The 16,277-nt window shown below is 44.0% G+C and overlaps 2 protein-coding genes across 2 annotated transcripts in view; one reads left to right on the forward strand and one right to left on the reverse strand.

Moving 5' to 3' along the window:
• Positions 1–3,706, reverse strand: part of FYN (FYN proto-oncogene, Src family tyrosine kinase) — a 140,021-nt gene extending 136,315 nt beyond the window's left edge. Inside the window, exon 1 of the mRNA XM_054062538.1 lies at positions 3,469–3,706. The gene's annotated coding sequence lies outside the window, so the exon portion shown is untranslated. The remainder of the gene's footprint in view (positions 1–3,468) is intronic.
• Positions 3,707–3,789: 83 nt separating this feature from the next.
• CCN6 (cellular communication network factor 6) overlaps positions 3,790–16,277 on the forward strand; it is a 79,283-nt gene continuing 66,795 nt past the window's right edge. The window contains exon 1 of the mRNA XM_054061460.1: positions 3,790–4,055. Coding sequence (XP_053917435.1) covers positions 3,790–4,055 — 266 coding nt within the window. The remainder of the gene's footprint in view (positions 4,056–16,277) is intronic.

Genomic DNA, 16,277 nt, shown 5'->3' on the forward strand with positions numbered 1-16,277 from the left:
CACCACTATTATACATTCAAAGCAGTGCCCTAGCTGAATTAAGCAGAACTTTACAGAACAAGTTTGAATCAAATATTAATGTGTGCCCAAGAGAGAAGAAGGAAGGGAAAGCATATGCGTGCAACTCTTTTTCTTCCTAAAGTAAAAGCACGATGTAGCAACACAGCAAAGTGAAGATGCTGGATAAAGAAAAGTAATTGGGCATAAGGTGGCCAACAGCTCTAAGTCTTCCTTAACGCAATGAAGTATATAATATTGTAGATGTACTGTATTGTAGTGTTAAATCACCACAAAAGCACTGAACAGTATTCACTCAACTAGCTACAATTTTATTACACTGTAAAACCAGTTCAGACCATACCATGTCCAGATCAGCACGCGATGTCTGACGTAAAAAGTGACTATAGCATGGGTACCAAGAGTTGGAGGAAAGAGACAAAAGGATGGTTACAGAACATGTTCTAACCTTTCACAGTGAGACAAGGTTCAACTTGATCGCTTCACTCAGTACGAGCGGCCACATGTTCAAATATAGATGTTTTCTTACACACGGTCATAAAACGTTGTTGCAAGAGTGAACAGCAAGTTATCATTAAGCTTCCTGTGAAACTGAAGAAATCCACAATAGAAACTTTTTAATTATTGATTAATATTTATGGTGAAAAGATTGCAAAGATCAAGTTGGTGCTCAAAGGAACCCATTTTTTGTCAGCAGAAGATGTGAAAGCAAAAACTACGGAGATCCTCAACAACCTTTCAGAAAATGATCTGTGGAATTGCATTGAACATTGGCAGCATCATATGCAGCTGTGTGTATCAATGCAGAAGGGAACTAATTTGAAGGTGATCATAGTTCATTTTCTTAATTTGTTAAATAAAAGTTACAGGCACAGTCTCGGGGGTTCTGCTAAACCGTAGGGCCAATGGCTACAGAGACCCTCTCTGTACCAGACTCCACCCATGCATTTTGGATAACAATAGTAAGGCATTTCACATAAACATATTGTGAAATCTAGTTGGTCTCAAAACCAACTATTTTCTCAGCAATGCTTTCTTACTCAAACGAAAGAGAATTTTGTCAATGGGTCCTAACTTTTAAAGATACTTAAAATGAAAATTATAAATAAACAACTTCTTTGTACCACCTTCTTCACTCCTGCCTTACGTTGACTGCCATGCTCCTATGCCAAGTTGTTCATCCCTCACTGAAGATATGTATTTATTCAATATCAAAACAATTTCCAGAGAAGTCTGTTTAAGGTTTTATACTTTACGCTTGTTTCACACCACTACATCTTCCACCAGCAGGCCACAGAGAATTTCTGAAACAACATGCCTGAAGCATAAACCACAAAACCCCGCAGCCAGTGGCCTACGATTAGACGACCTCATATTGGAAATTCTTACTTTTGCCAAAGATGAGCCATGCAGATAAGGCAGTAATTTGTTAGAAGTGGAGAAGCAGCAGGCTTATGACACCCTTCAAGAAGCATCTGAACATTTCAACAAGCTAAGAGAAATCTGCAGCCTACTACCAATGAAATACAAATGTTGAAGGCATTAATTAGGCAATTTTCCTTTCTCTTTTTCATCAAAATCACAGCTTTGTGGGGTAAAAAAGGCTCAAGAAGGAACCCATTGTTTTCTTCAAAAGGTTCTCTTCTTAAAATTGCTCTTTACAAATTGTGAAAAGGCACAGATCTACATTCATCAAGTGTTACCAGTTTTCTGAGTGTATACATCAAGGTGCTGAAAACTCCTCTATCACTGAGGGGAAAGTAACAATCTGTCCACTTTACTGACAGTAACTCAACATTCAATTGTGAAAACCAACTACCTTCCCCTCCAGTTTGCCACTGGGTCAAGCAGTGGCTGCAGTGGATATAACTGAGAAGTTGGAGATGCTGCCTTCTCCTTCTTCCCACTCTGGTATTTTTCTTCTGGCCTCCTTTGTTCCCTTAACAGAACTTTGTTTGAAGTGTGTTTTTACTCCTTCACTGCATGACAAACCCACACAGTCAGAAGACAAGCTTATAAAAGCCACAGATCTCCAGCAGGGAGCTTGACGGTGGGTGTAATATTGGACACAGCTCTCCATTCATCATGCACATTCTCCGGATTTCAAGCTGACAGTGTCCCTTTAGTTTACTGTTGCTCCTCACGGGAGATCAGACAAGTCAATCCCAACAAAAACCCTTCCTTCACCAGGAGATAAACAAACAGATCTTCACCTACAATTGTTCTAAGCTTTGGCCACAGAACACTAGTTAAAAAGATACCAAGACAAAAAAAAAAAAAAAAGAGAGAAAAATAAAAAGATGGGTGTGTGTGGAGGAGATACTGGAAAGTGTTACAGCTGCATGGATGGTGGAAGGAAGGATGTGGGAGTTAAGGAGGTTGTATACAAGGAGGAAAATGACAAGGTCCCAAAGGCGTTCCCAGTCCTGTGCATGCATTTCAAAAGCCTGATCCGTTCCCACTTGTTATTTAGCATTTTAAAAACAGGAGCATATCAGAGTGACTGATTAAGAACTGCAGAGGGCTGGTTTCCACTCAGCCTTCTCCTCCAGTACCAAACCAGCGCTGCCCTTCCCATCACCGCTGAACTGACCAAGATACTGTTTTCACAAAGTGACCCTCTTCCCCCCCGGCCCTCTCCTAGTGCTCCTGCACGCGCACAAGCCACACGGAGCAGAAATAAGGTGAACACAGAAACCCAACTAAGCATTATTAAAGGAGGTCGGGCGACACCTCCACCGTGGCTCTGCAGACGAAGCAAAACGCTGACACCCGTGGTGTGGCGTTTGGTATCTCTGCCTAATCTAAAATGTGGCTGGAAAGTAACTGGCACCAGACCAGCGGCCTCATCTAGGGAGGAACAGAGAGGTTCTAGGGGGAAAGACAAGAAACAAGCTTCTTTTCACATCCTACCACCCTTGGGCATTTTGTGTGCCCCTTCTTTCTTCCCTGAAAGAGGCCTTTGTCACAGACACGCAAATCCTATACGATTTATTTCAGAGGGAGAGAAGCTCTTTTTATCTATTCCCCCTCTCTCCCTTCCCTCCCCTTTTTTTCGCAGTTCGGCGGCAACAAACACGGCGCTGTGCTGAGACCCCTCCCCGGCCGGGGATGCGGGGGGGGGATGCGGGCGACCTCGGGCTCGCAGGGGGCGCGGCGCCCGTATCTCCGCTCCTCGCATCGCCGCTCCCCGCTGCTCCCCGCTGCTCCGCTCCCCGCATCTCCGCTTCCCGCATCTCCTCTCCCCGCATCTCGGCTCTCCGCCGCTCCCGCCCCGCCCCGCAGCCGGCGGCTCCCGGCGGGGGGGTTTGGGTGGGCGTGTGCGGGGATCCCCGCAGCATCGCGGCCGCCTCCCCCGCACCCCATCGGGCGCACAAAGGAAACGAAGGCGCCGCAGCATCCCTCCCTCCCTCCCTCGCCCCCGCTTCTCCCGGGCGGCCCCTCCGTTACCTGGGGCGGCTCAGCGCGGGGCCGGCGCGGCACCACCGCACTCACATCGTCCTCGCCCCGCTCCTCCGCCGCCCGCAGCGAGGGGCGCCGCTGCCTCTCCCCGCCGGCTTCGTGCGGCGGGCAGCGATGGGCTCGCACAGGCTCTCCGCGCTGCCTCCGCTTCGCTTCCCCTCCCCTCCCACCGGGGCTCCTGACAGATGGCGCAACCGCAGCTCCGGCCCCGCTCGCCCGGAGCCGGCAGCCGCCTCCCTCCCTCCCTCCTCCTCCTCCTCCTCTCCGCCCGCCGCGGGGGCGGCCCCGGAGCGGCAGCGCCCATAGCCAATGGCGAGGCGCGATGGGCAGCGGCCGCCGCTCCGATTGGTTGGGGGGGCCGCCAGCGCCCGCCCCGGGGAGCGGCAGCCGCGACCCTCGGCGTCCCGAGGAAGAGGAGCCGGGGGTGAAGCGGAGGGAGAAGAAGGAGCGAGGAGGGGTGGCCGCTCCGCGCCCGGCGCCTCGGGAGCTGAGCGTCCCGACATCCTCGGTGAATGGCAGGACAACCTTAAGCGGGTTCTCTTTGAGATAGACGGCGTCTTTACTGTTAGTGGCAGGTGACAGGACAAGGGGGAATGGCCTCAGGCTGCGCCAGGGGAGGCTCAGGCTGGATATCGAGAAGAAATTTTTCACAGAAAGGGTCATCGGGCACCGGCAGAGGCTGCCCAGGGAGGGGGGTGAGTTTCCATCCCTGGAGGGATTTAAAAGATGGGTAGACGAGGTGCTCAGGGACATGGTTTAGTGGCAGATGGTTGGACTCGATGAACCTGCTGGTCTTTTCCAACTTAGGCATTCTATGATTCTGTTACTATTTTTTATCTCGAATTCTTGAATTTGGCAGCATCAAGTTGTATGGCAACGCTTCTAGTGAAGTGTGCAAAGGTTTTTTTCCAGAGCTACGATTTTATTCCATTTTTTTACTGTCTGTAGTTGTAATGTATTTCAGCCCCACACGCTGGGAGGAGGGTCAGCCCCACTGTGGCCGTCTTCCAGGGATGTACATGCTGTCCCCACAACATGGCTGAGCACCTTTGCCGGGGCTTCGATCTTGCACAGACACGCAGGCTTTGCTGTCCACGAGTCTCGGTGCACCTTGCCCCACAGGCAGGTGATAGGAAAGGATTTCCGTATGTTTTGTTCCTTCACATCCACAGCAACTCTGTAGCTCTTCCTGGAATTTCTCAAGGAGTTTGCATCCATCTCCAACACCCACTGAAAGTGTAATATGCTCCAGCTTCAGGCCCCCTCTCCAATACAACATTCCCGGTGACCTCAGATGCTCCTGTGCTGGCAGATCGGCACATCTCACTGTCAGTTTTCTCCTGGGATTGAAAAGCTCTTTTGCCTTTGCACTGAAGAAATGAAGATTTAGACTTCAACAGAAACAGGAGAGACACGTAAAATAGAGATGCAGAGGGAGAATTTAATAAAACGTTGAAATAGCAAAGAGAACTATAATAAAAAATTTCAATGAATAAGGTTTACATTTCTCTCTCCCCTCTCCTCTCTGGATTTAATTTGTGTCTGCTGGTATTTAACCAGCGAATAATTTCATCCTGATGATTCAATTTCCTGATGAAACTACAATTTTACAGGTCCAAATGAAACCTTGTTTCCTACCAGGATGTCTAGTGTGCTAACAACAAAAAAAGTGTTTCACTTTTCTGTCTAGGTTCCTGTGTAGGTTGTGTGTTGGTGACTCTTGATCATTAAATTTCAGGACCCTACAGAGTTTGTTCCACTAATTCATGTAAAGAGTCTGGAGAGGATGGTAATTCCAAAAGAAAGCGTCACTTGTCTCACTTCTCACTTTCTCTATAAAACCTGATTTAGATATATAAATAACACGTGCAGGCTCCTAGGTAGCTAAATTTTAGTTTCTTTCCTAGTCTTTCCTATTAATACAAATTGATATTTAAAAAAAAATTTACAATATAAACACCACAAGAGTAGAAATTTATAGGTCAATTGAAAAAACGGTTTTGCTTTTCATCCTGTTGGGCAGCTCAGTGGAGAGGTCAAGTTCTGCCTTTTCAGAAATATCACATGGGATCCTGAGATCCTTTGAGGGGCTCGGGCTGTATCCGTTGGGCCAGTGGCAGGCACCAGCCCAGAGCTGCTGGCCAGAGACCAGCCCCAGATGGCCCAGCATGGTCTGGAGGGAGAGCAGAGCTATGGACTTCCAGCTTGGAGACTATCAAGACTGCAAATGGTGCTTTAATACTCCAGGCTCCTCAGCAAAAGAAGAATCTGGGTCTAGGAAAATGTGCATTTTTGCATGCTCTAAATTTGTGGTTTTAATGGGCTTATTCATAATCTTACCTCCCGACACGTCAATAGAGGTTTACATTCTTGGGGATCTTAAGCATCTTGTAAATTCATCAAAGGACAGGTATTCTTCCTGCAAGAGCTATAGGAAAAAAAATGCACTTAATTTTATAATCAGGAAAGCGAGAATAAAGAATTACTGTCCAAAATTTTGAATGCTCTTGCTGTGAAGTAAAACCAGAATGGCACAAAGAAAAAAAACCCAAACCAACAACCAGCAACCAGCAACTCTTTTTTGAGCCAAACCAGAAAATAACCAACTAATCAGTGAAAACAGACCAAAACAATATCATGCATCAGGCCAGACCTGGTCTAAGCCCAGCCAGATGAGCTGACTTGGCTGCATGCCACAGAAAGTCTGATGCTCTGAGCCAGTGAGCGGCTGAAGAGGAGTGAGGTGTGGAGTCAGAGACCAAGCGCCGGTAGCTGCATGGGAAGAAGCTTTGGGTTTCTCCTATAGGAGACCTGTAATTTCTTCAAGATCATAAAGACCAGCAGAGCTGCTATGGTTTCCTACAGCCCCTTTGTGAGAGGTTAGTTGTACTGGAATGTTGTCTTTGGGAAAGTCAAGCCCACATATGCCCACAACATCTCCTCGCACAAGTCATGTTCTTTGGCCCTCACCACCATTGTCCGAGCATATTGATATCTGCCTTCAAGAATCACCCAGAAAAATCTGACAGGCAGTCTCCCAGCTAAACAGATGAAATAATTAGATTTACCTGCGTCATACAGGAGCAGCTATTTGCATTCTCCTCTTACTCCTTCGACTTTTCTAAGCATCTTAACCTTACGTGCATAACGCTGTTTTCTCCCAACTTCATTTCTGTGGCTTTCCCCCTCATGCCAAACTGATTTCTCCTTCTTTCTCCAACCTCTTATTAAAACAGCTATTCATTAAAATCTTGAAATAATTTCCACTGAAATGCTGCTTGCCTATCAACTATTTTCATAGAAAACATGAAAAATACTGCCAAAACCTTAATTTTGCCGAGTCACACGTGCTAAATGATATGGTGTAAAGATTTTCCCCTTTCTTTCCTATTCCCTACTTCTGTCTTCCTATAGAGTTGCCATGCCATTTTCATAGTTGAGCAATGTGAAAATTACGGAGCCTGATTAGGATTTATTTGTATTAATGATTTAGCAGCTGAGAATGCAGTGCAATAGTCACAAAATGACACAAGTGCCAGTTGGACTTCTCAGTGGGCAAGGAATCAGTGACAGATACCACAAAGGTATGCTGAGTAAATAATAGCCACTGTTTGCACTGGAAGGTAATATTCTGAGAAGCAAAACATGCTGAAGTTTGCAATAATGAGGAAGTGTAAAGGCAGCTCTTTTGCAGAGCAGGGTAGGACATCCGTTCAGTTTTCTTGGTTGCTTCAAACCACTGTTGGTAAAACTAGGCTGTGTCTCAGAAATGCTGGATTCTTCTGACTGTAATTTGTAAAAGTGAGAACCTGAAAAACTTTATTTTAAAAGATAGTAAGTTTTACAGCTTCTTTTCTTTTATCACAAACTTTTAAAATGAGATACCCATCAGAAGAATAACCAAATGCCATGGTCAGGTTCTCTCAGACTAGTACACTGATCACAGACTAAAAGATCACTAATCGGCTTCATCATTTTATACCCTCTCTTACACTTCATTCCTTTCTACATTGCTAACTCAGTGACACCTCCATTCATTTTGGTTTTGGCTTGTGTACATTTTACCAGTTATAGCCTGTCATGTATAGCATATTATAATAATAATTACAGAGTAGTGGGAAAAAAAAGGATCTGAACTTGCCTACAGTATTTTAAGAAGCTGACAGTATTTGCCTGAAACATCCCACAGTGTTTTCAGGAGATACTTTGGCTGGGGAGAGCTAAATGGGTCCTGCTGACTCATGGGTGATTACTGCCAGGGGATGCTGAGGTGGCAGGTCTGCCTCCCTAGGGAGACAGTCTTTGAGGTGGGAAAAACAGCCTGGAAGTGGAAGGGAAGGGTTTGAGCTGAGTTCTTCATCCTGCCCATCAGTGCTGATCCCACTAATACACAGGAGCTGAAGGAAGGATATTAACAGGGATAGGAAAAGAGCACTTTGCATTTTGTGTGATAGACAGACCATTTATAGGAGCAGGCAGACAGAGGAAACTCTGTCAATTATGTCTTTAAAGAATAAAATAAAGAGGCCTTCATTATTGCTTTAGATGGTCTATTCTCAAATGTTTACAGTCATACCAGCCTATTTTTCTTATTGTGTTAGAATGTCTCTAAAACACAAATTGGAAGAGGTGTTCCCTGAGACACTGCACAGAGGTTTTCCCAAGCCCGTAAAGCAGGTACTAAGCTGTAAGAATAACTTCAAATGGGATCATGCATTTTCTGAAAGTTAAATATCTGTGTTTAGATGCTCCAGATGTTTTTGCTCTCTCTGTGACTACACATGGACATGAGGGAAAAAAAAACCACACGTGAGACTACCTAAGGAAATCCAAAATAACATGAAAATATTGAGTCCATCTTTTTGTAATTTCTGGTTGCATCCTACTAAAATTAGAAAAAAAAGTAATTCTTACTCTTATTATACTTACTCAAATAAACTTTTAAAACTCTCTGTGAAAGTTGGTAAAATCTACTGACTTGCAGTAAAAATACTTGTAAATGACAGTGAGAAGCCTGTAGGAGAAGGACACTGGGAACAGCAGTGCATCTATAATCCAGCCAGGGAATATATTAATTCTTTTTTGGGGACAGTATCTTTTTGAAGATACAGGATGCAGTGTGTATATTACATTACATAACTTTTTAGCAATTATGTACAAGAACAGCTAATACACTTAAACACGCATCATTGTCCTCCTTTTGCTGTCACCGTTAGCCCCCTGCTGAAAGACAGAGGAATGCTGGAAAGGCTGGCTTCCTGTGGTAGAATAAACCTGGAGCAAAATGCCCAAGTTTATTCTTAAATATCACTTTCTTCATTTACTTGTAGAGACCAGCCCCATAGCAGATGCATTGGCAAATTATAGGCATACACTCTGTCTTCCAAAAAATAGACCCACATAGGGCTTTGTGATTCCCAGAAGTGTACATTTTCCAAAGAATTATCTCCAAATGCCAAAAAAATAGAAATGAACTTTTTCTCATCTGTCATTGCTTGTCTCCAAGACACGTTGTATAACAGAACTAATGTAGCAGTCTCCAGGTCTAAAATCTAAGTGGATGTTAAGAAATAACTTATCTCATAAGTATATCTCAGATTACTTGAGTAAAAACTTTTGGTTTAGTGCTTCTGTCTCCAACATATAAGATGGGGATAACAATATATTCTTATTTGTGCAGCATGAAGATGAATTGCTATTTGTAAAGAATTAAGTATATTCTGGACAGGTTGTACTGCAGAAGCTCATGAAGATAATAATTCTGCTTTCATTGTGGCGCTGGGTTTCTGCACAGTGCCACCTTCTGAATGTGAGGAAAGCAATATTTCTGTTTTTCTCTTTAATCCTTTGGGCCATTACATCACCAAATGAGTCAGGATTCTCTAGAAAAAAAAGACCTATGATCCAGTGACTGACTACTGCATCCATTCAGGGAGGTTACAGCAAAGTTGTGTAAACTGTCCCAGTTCTGGCACTACCCAGCCGTTGAATGCTTGACCTTCCGCTTCTCATGTTCTCTTAACCTATTTTTGGATGTGATTTCCCAGTTTTTGGTTTTTTTTTGAAATGGTAAAATAACCCAGAGATCTGTCATATGGGAGTAGTTTGGTTACATATGTATTGTTAGCAAAGACATATACTAATGACCTCATTAGAGGGTGGGGGGGAGTCATTTGGCTGCCTGCACTCCTCCTCCTTGAGGGTGCAGAGTTTGAGCTGTCATTGCCTGGCTGGGACAAAGATTAGGAATGTACAAAGCACACATCAGTGAGTTTCCAGCTGTCTTCTGGCAGCAGAGTGCTGCTGGGTGGTCCCACGGTTTGGGGCAGTGGCCCAACTTCTCATAAATTGTCTTACTCATCTTCTTTCCTGAATTTGCCCTGTTCATGGTCATAGAGGCTGTCTTTGCTCTAGTGCCCCATACAGTTGCCCCTGGTACGTACTGAGGGCATTGAAGTACTGCTTTAGTTATATTAACACTATTTCTATTGACATGCTGACTTGCGGACTGGATTCCAAGTAAGGATTAGAAAGATTCATGCTTGCTTTCAGCTTATTAATGAGAACCTCTCCTGCTGCTGTTACGAGCAAGGAAAACACATCCAAGCGAGCAGTGTGCTCATTGTGCTCTTTGCCCACAGTGTCTTCTGGTACCTGCAAACAGTGTAAATCTCCCATGAAGCAGCCATCACCTTGGGCTGTCAACTTACTGACAGCCCCACAGGCTGTTGTTGTGGATATGCAGGTTTGAGTGCTACCGCCCTCGTTTTGTTCAGTTCTCACCTCTTTTAGTATTTTTAATTGACTGTTTTGTTGACAATGTGAACATGTGCCCTCATTGGCTTAATTTCTAACTGGGAGGCTTGAGGCTTTTTTTTCTTGAGAAACATAATTTCATCCGTCATTAAGGATGAATTCTGGATCCTTCAACTAAACTAAAAACAATAATCATGGCACCGTGCCACAGCTACCTGCATGCAGATAAACAGTACTCATCATTTGGACAATTCCCTAGCTTGCGAAGAAAAACAGGTGTTGGATGTGTCATATCTGTGCCTGTCAAGATCATGGAGCAGATCCTTCTGGAAACCCTGCTGAGGCACATGGAAAATAATGAGTTGATTGGTGACAGCCAGCATGGTTTCACTAAGGACAAATTGTGTCTGATGAATTTGGTGGCCTTCTATGACGGGGATCCATTGATGGTGGATAGGGGAAGAATAACTGACATCAAACATCTGGACTTGTGCAAAGCATTCAACACTATCCCGCATGACATTACTGTCTCTATACTGGAGGGACATGAATTTAACAGGTGGACTACTTGGTGGATAAGGTGGATAGTCACACTCACAGAGTTTTGGTCAATGGCTCAATGTTCAAGTGGATGCCAGTGATAAGTGATGTTCCTGAGGGGTTGGTACTGGCACAGTTGACCCTCAGCAAGTTTACCGGTGACACCAGGCTGTGCGGTATGGTCAACACACTGGAGAGAAGGGATGCCATTCAGAGGAACCTTGACAGGCATGAGAGGTGGGCTGGTGCAAACCTCATAAAGTTCAACAAGGCCAAGTGCAAGGTCCAGCATCTGGCAATCCCAAGCACAAATATGGGCTGGGCGGGGAATGGATTGACAGTATCCCTGAAGAGAAGGACTTGGGGATGCTGGTGGATAGGCCCAATATAAACCCTCTATGTGCACTTGCAGCCCAGAAAGGCAACTGTATCCTGGGCTGCATCAAAAGAAGCATGGCCATAAGGTCGAGGGAGGTGACACTGCCCCTCTGCTCTCATGAGACCTCACCTGGAGTATTTCATTGAGTTCTAGAGTCCTCAGCACAGCAAGGACATGGATGTATTTGAGTGAGTCCAGAGGAGGGTCACAAAGATGGTCAGAGGGCTGGAGCACTTCCCATATGAGGACAGACTGAGAGTTGGGCTTGTTTTAACCTGGAGAAGAGAAGGCTCCAGGAAGACCTTATAGCAGCCTTCCAGTACTGAAAGGGGGCGTGCAGGAAAGCTGGGGAGGGGTTCTTTTTGAGGGAGTGCAGTGATAAGGTCAGGGCTAATGGTTTCAAGCTGAAAGAGGGGAGATTTAGATCAGATATTAGGAAGATTTTTTTTTTTTTGTGAGGATGGTGAGGCACTAGAACAGGTAGCCCATTGAAGTCATGGGTGCCCCATTGCTGGAGGTGTTCAAGGCCAGGTTGGATGAGGCTTTGAGCAACCTGATCTAGTGGAAGGTGTCCCTGCCCCTGGCAGGGGATTGGAACTGGGTGATCTTTAAGGTCCCTTCCAACCCAAACCATTCTATGATTTTATGATTCTACACAGTGAAGCCAGACAGAAGGAGAAATAAAATAAATGCAGCCATATTGCTCTCTGGAATAGACACTCAGCTGTGCACTGAACAGATGCACCAGCGCTAAGCTGGTGAGTACCCAAGTGAAGATCTAAAAACTCTCTAAGACTGTTTCCACCCAGAAAGAGTATCTGCTCAGTGCATGCAACCAAAAACCTGGAACAGATGATAATCTTGCTGAACAGTTCAAGATTCATGTGGTTATCAAATCTTAACCAACTCAAATATAAGAATTTTAAAGACTTAAAATAAGATCCCTCAACAAGCCTCCAAAAGCTGCAGCTGTGTCTAAAGGTGTGGTGCAGTTTCCCATGTAAATGCAAGATTTAAGATGGACCAGACTTAGAAATGTTAATCCCCTAAGCAGAAGAGAGAAAACAAGAAAATGGACCCATATGAATGCACAAAACCAAATTCATAGTGGTAAAAAGTAGACAAAAAAATTAAAAGGTAAATGTGAGTAACCTGAGGGGTAATAAAGCGTGGTCTGTGTAAAGAATTTGAATACGATAGTCATGGAAAGAGGAGACATTTAGAAAAACAGAAAACTACAAAATGACATTGTCAGGGAGGCAGGAAGTGATACCAAGAGTGAGATTTTGCAAGCACATAATGTTAATGCAGTGCAAAGGTGTGAAAAAAGAAATGTTGCTGTAAACTTCAGATAACCTCATGATACAAATACAAGATGGCATCAGAAAACCCTGCCCCAAATCAAAAGCTGTGATATGAACAACGAAACCCTCAGGAAATCAAATGCAAAATAAGCAGTAAATATGTGAAGCGATAGAGACTTCCTTAGTGTAATTTGAGAGACAAATTCAGTCAACTAGAACCAGCAATGACACTATAATAGTGGAAAAATGGTATGAAATTCAGGCCACCATCATTATTCTAAGTCCCTTGAGGGTGAGATCAACAGGGCTGTTGTGGGTATCATGATGTGAATGATTGTACCAACTTAGCCAGGATAAGCATCTTTCATTACACAGGTCATGATGATTGTCTGTGCATGTGTGTTTTGCTGCACCATTCTCTTACATATTTTTACTACCAAACAGGATGATCTTTTTTTTTTTTTTTTCCAAATGCCTATGCTTTGCCTCACTCCAGTGCTTCCTTTGTTTGAGAACTTAGAAGAATTGGCTGGTAATCAAACTAACTTTGCCCAAAAGTGCCTTTTGGATCTCCCTGAAGCATTCCTGTCAGTGTCCTTCCACTTTCCCCATGCTATGACTAGAGGAGGAAAATCTAGGCAAGCACAGTCACCAGACAAGCTGCACATTTGCAGACAACTGGAGTTCATGACTAAATGCTGATTATCTGTGTTAGAGAAGTAGAACAATACCTAGTGCTTTGTGGCAAACAGTGGTAATGGCAAGAATGCTCAGGCAAATCATGTAGGACTCATCTAGGCGCAGAAAGTGGGGAATGGCATTTGGGATCCCATCTGCAGAAGTAGTGAGTAATGTCTGTCGACAATAGGAGTTGTTAGTTGGATCTGTTTGGAACAACATGTATCTCTCAACCTTCTGCTTCACCAACAAGGAAACTGTATGGCAGAAGCTGGAACTGATCATGGCCACAACCTGTTTTGAGAGGGTTTGGGAAGTGGATTAAAATTTGGCTAAAAACACAGTAAAAAGCTCTTTTCTACCGTGTCATTCACGGGCATTTGCAACTCTCCCAAGAGGTAAAAGCAACACACTTGCATCTAGAGATAGTTTCTAAAGGGCTTTGAAACTAGCTGACATTATTTCTACTGTTTTCCCACCACCAGACAACTGGTGACTCCTGAAAAAAAAATAGATAGCATAAACATGGTTACCACATATAACCATTACATACCGCCAGGGAAGAGGTGATTATTTATCCTGTCCCAAAATATGGCAATATGACTGAGAAGGTAACCACATGATGTCATGCTAGTCAACTGTAGTTTAAAATACCAGTTCCTACAACAGAGACAGCCGATAGCTTTTGGGCTGTTTGTTATCACCACAGAACAAAGAGACACCCAAACCAAGAACAAATGTCTAGCAATTGTGTTTGCTGTGAGTCGTTTCATCATTAAGTTCAAGGATGTAAAGCAACTGAAGTAGAAAATGACACTAAATCACCAGAGAGCATTTTAAAGGAGTTATTGCTAGTGGCTCTCCATGATGCTGAAACTGCAAAGCTAAAATTTTGAGGCTCAAAATGAAAAGAAGGAATTAGATATACATAGCTCACTTAATTTTCTAGTCATAAAAGTACAACAAATGAACAAAAATACAAGATCTTCAAATTGCTAGAAAAACAGATAACAGGAAGGCACAGAAAGCAATCAAGCCAATTATTTACCATTGTCAAGGAAGCATCTGAAAGGAATCTGAGAACAAGCTATATGAAACAAGTGCTCATAGCTATAATTTTGTAGAGCTGGGCACATGCCAAAGGAGAGCTCCCACCCACATGCATAAAGTACATGAATTACTGAGAGAGTCTGAGCATACGAGACAGCATCATGGTTAAAGGCAGTTGGCTCACAGCTCTCAGATCACAGAAGCTTCCTCAGAGCGCCTTCTGAAACTGAAGCGTGTCTCCAAAAACGTGGAGATGTCACTGTTTGGCAGATATGGCCAAGGATATCAAAGACCTGGTAAGCAGTTGGGGTTTATGTGGGAATGTGCAGAATCAACCCAAAGCTGATGAAATGTACACAACATTTGGTTTGTCTGTGCTCTAAATAAGTAACTGTGTGGGAATGAGCATGAGCATTGGTAGAACATTGTCGGCACTGTTTAATTGTCACTCCTAGCTTCTCTTGGATGACTCAAACTTAGCTTTCTTTAGGACAGTCTTCTGTATAAGTGACTGCCCTACAGCTGGGTGCACATTCCGCTTGGAAATCAGGACCAGAAATCAGCCCCTGTCTCTCCCTTATTCAGTGATGTAGACATAGATGGTTACGAGTGCCTCGGTCAAAGTTGGTTTGCTTATCCCCTTTAATCCACACTGAGGATGCTTTCCACTACTCCTTAACAGAGCTGACCTAAATGACACTCTGAAATGACCTTGGCTGCTCAACCCTCCCTCTCTGTGCACACATTAAGGTCTGCTGTTCAGGCTGCTGGGAAGCAGATGACTGTCAGACACTGCACTGACCACAAGAATCATTTTAACAGGCCTGGTACCCTCAGCCTTGTGCTTTTAATTAATGCCCCTGAATTGGGCCACTCTGTTCAGATGGTTTACCTTGGAACAGGACTTCGATGTCACCATCACATTACAATGGAAAAGCTTAGTTGCTGCTTGTAATTACTGGAGCCCTATTTAAAAATCTGCTAAAAAGAAAACATATGCCAAACCACTCCTGAATGGAGAAACATTCCCTGTAGAATGTTAAGAGTAGTCTGGTAAAAATGCTTTCTGTCAAGATGAATACATACCTTTGGTACCTAGCTTCAGCAAACAGGTATGCTAGTAAGAGCAAGAAATAGGACAAAAGGAGAAGAAACATCCTATGGGCCAAAACCTGCCACTGTGGGCAAGCTACAGTCCTCTGAGAACTTATGTTAAATAGGTAAAGCCAGTCAAAAAAGCATCAGCCCATAATGACTAATTACCACAGCAACAGAAACACAAGGCCATTGATTGTCGGTGGGAGAAAAAGCTGATATGTATTTCTGTATCAAGCATATACCTCACAAACTCACAAATGGGTGGTTTGCAGCCAAGCAAGCAGGTCACCCAAAGAGAGATTATCTCTATAGATAGTAGGCGAAGTATTATAACTTAAACAAGGGGCAGTATTCACACTGTTTCATTTTTTTTGGAAAAAAATTAAATGTTACAGGGAAAATCACCCAAGCAAGGGAACATTATACCAGGACTGGGTGTGGGATCATATACAGGGACCTTAAAACCTCAACTTATAGTGTTTGATAAATGCGGAGAGCAGCATTGTAGCTGTTGGCTATGCTGGTTCTGTCAACTGTAGTAGAGTGGGAGTAGCTGGGGAAGGCTGGAGCGCATGCCAAGGGCTGCCTGGAAAGAAGGGCCTGGTTCATTCCCTCTATCACTGCTACGTGAGCCACTTTGGGCCCCTTGACTAGCACACACAGCAAAGCGATTGGAGCCAAACACCTTATTATCTTGTCTCTCCCTCTTTCTGTCTGTGCTTGTGTACAGAAAAAGAGGCATGATGTTTTGGAAGGAGTTGAAGGCTAGCCAAAATGAAAGAGACAGAAATCATTGGAGTAGCCAATGGGCTGCAGCAAGAGGAAAAAGGGAATACTGAAGTAAATAGCAGTCTTTCCATTAATTTCAGGGCAGACTGGCTCAAACCCGTTTAAGCCCAAGGCTAGAAACAGGAAACGTCATGCTCAGTATTAGGAAACAAACTGTGGCAGTAAGTGCAATCAAGCAACTTGTGCACAGGGAGGAAGCAGAG

The sequence above is a fragment of the Cuculus canorus genome, chromosome 3, assembly GCF_017976375.1.
Source record: "Cuculus canorus isolate bCucCan1 chromosome 3, bCucCan1.pri, whole genome shotgun sequence".
NCBI lineage: Eukaryota > Metazoa > Chordata > Aves > Cuculiformes > Cuculidae > Cuculus > Cuculus canorus.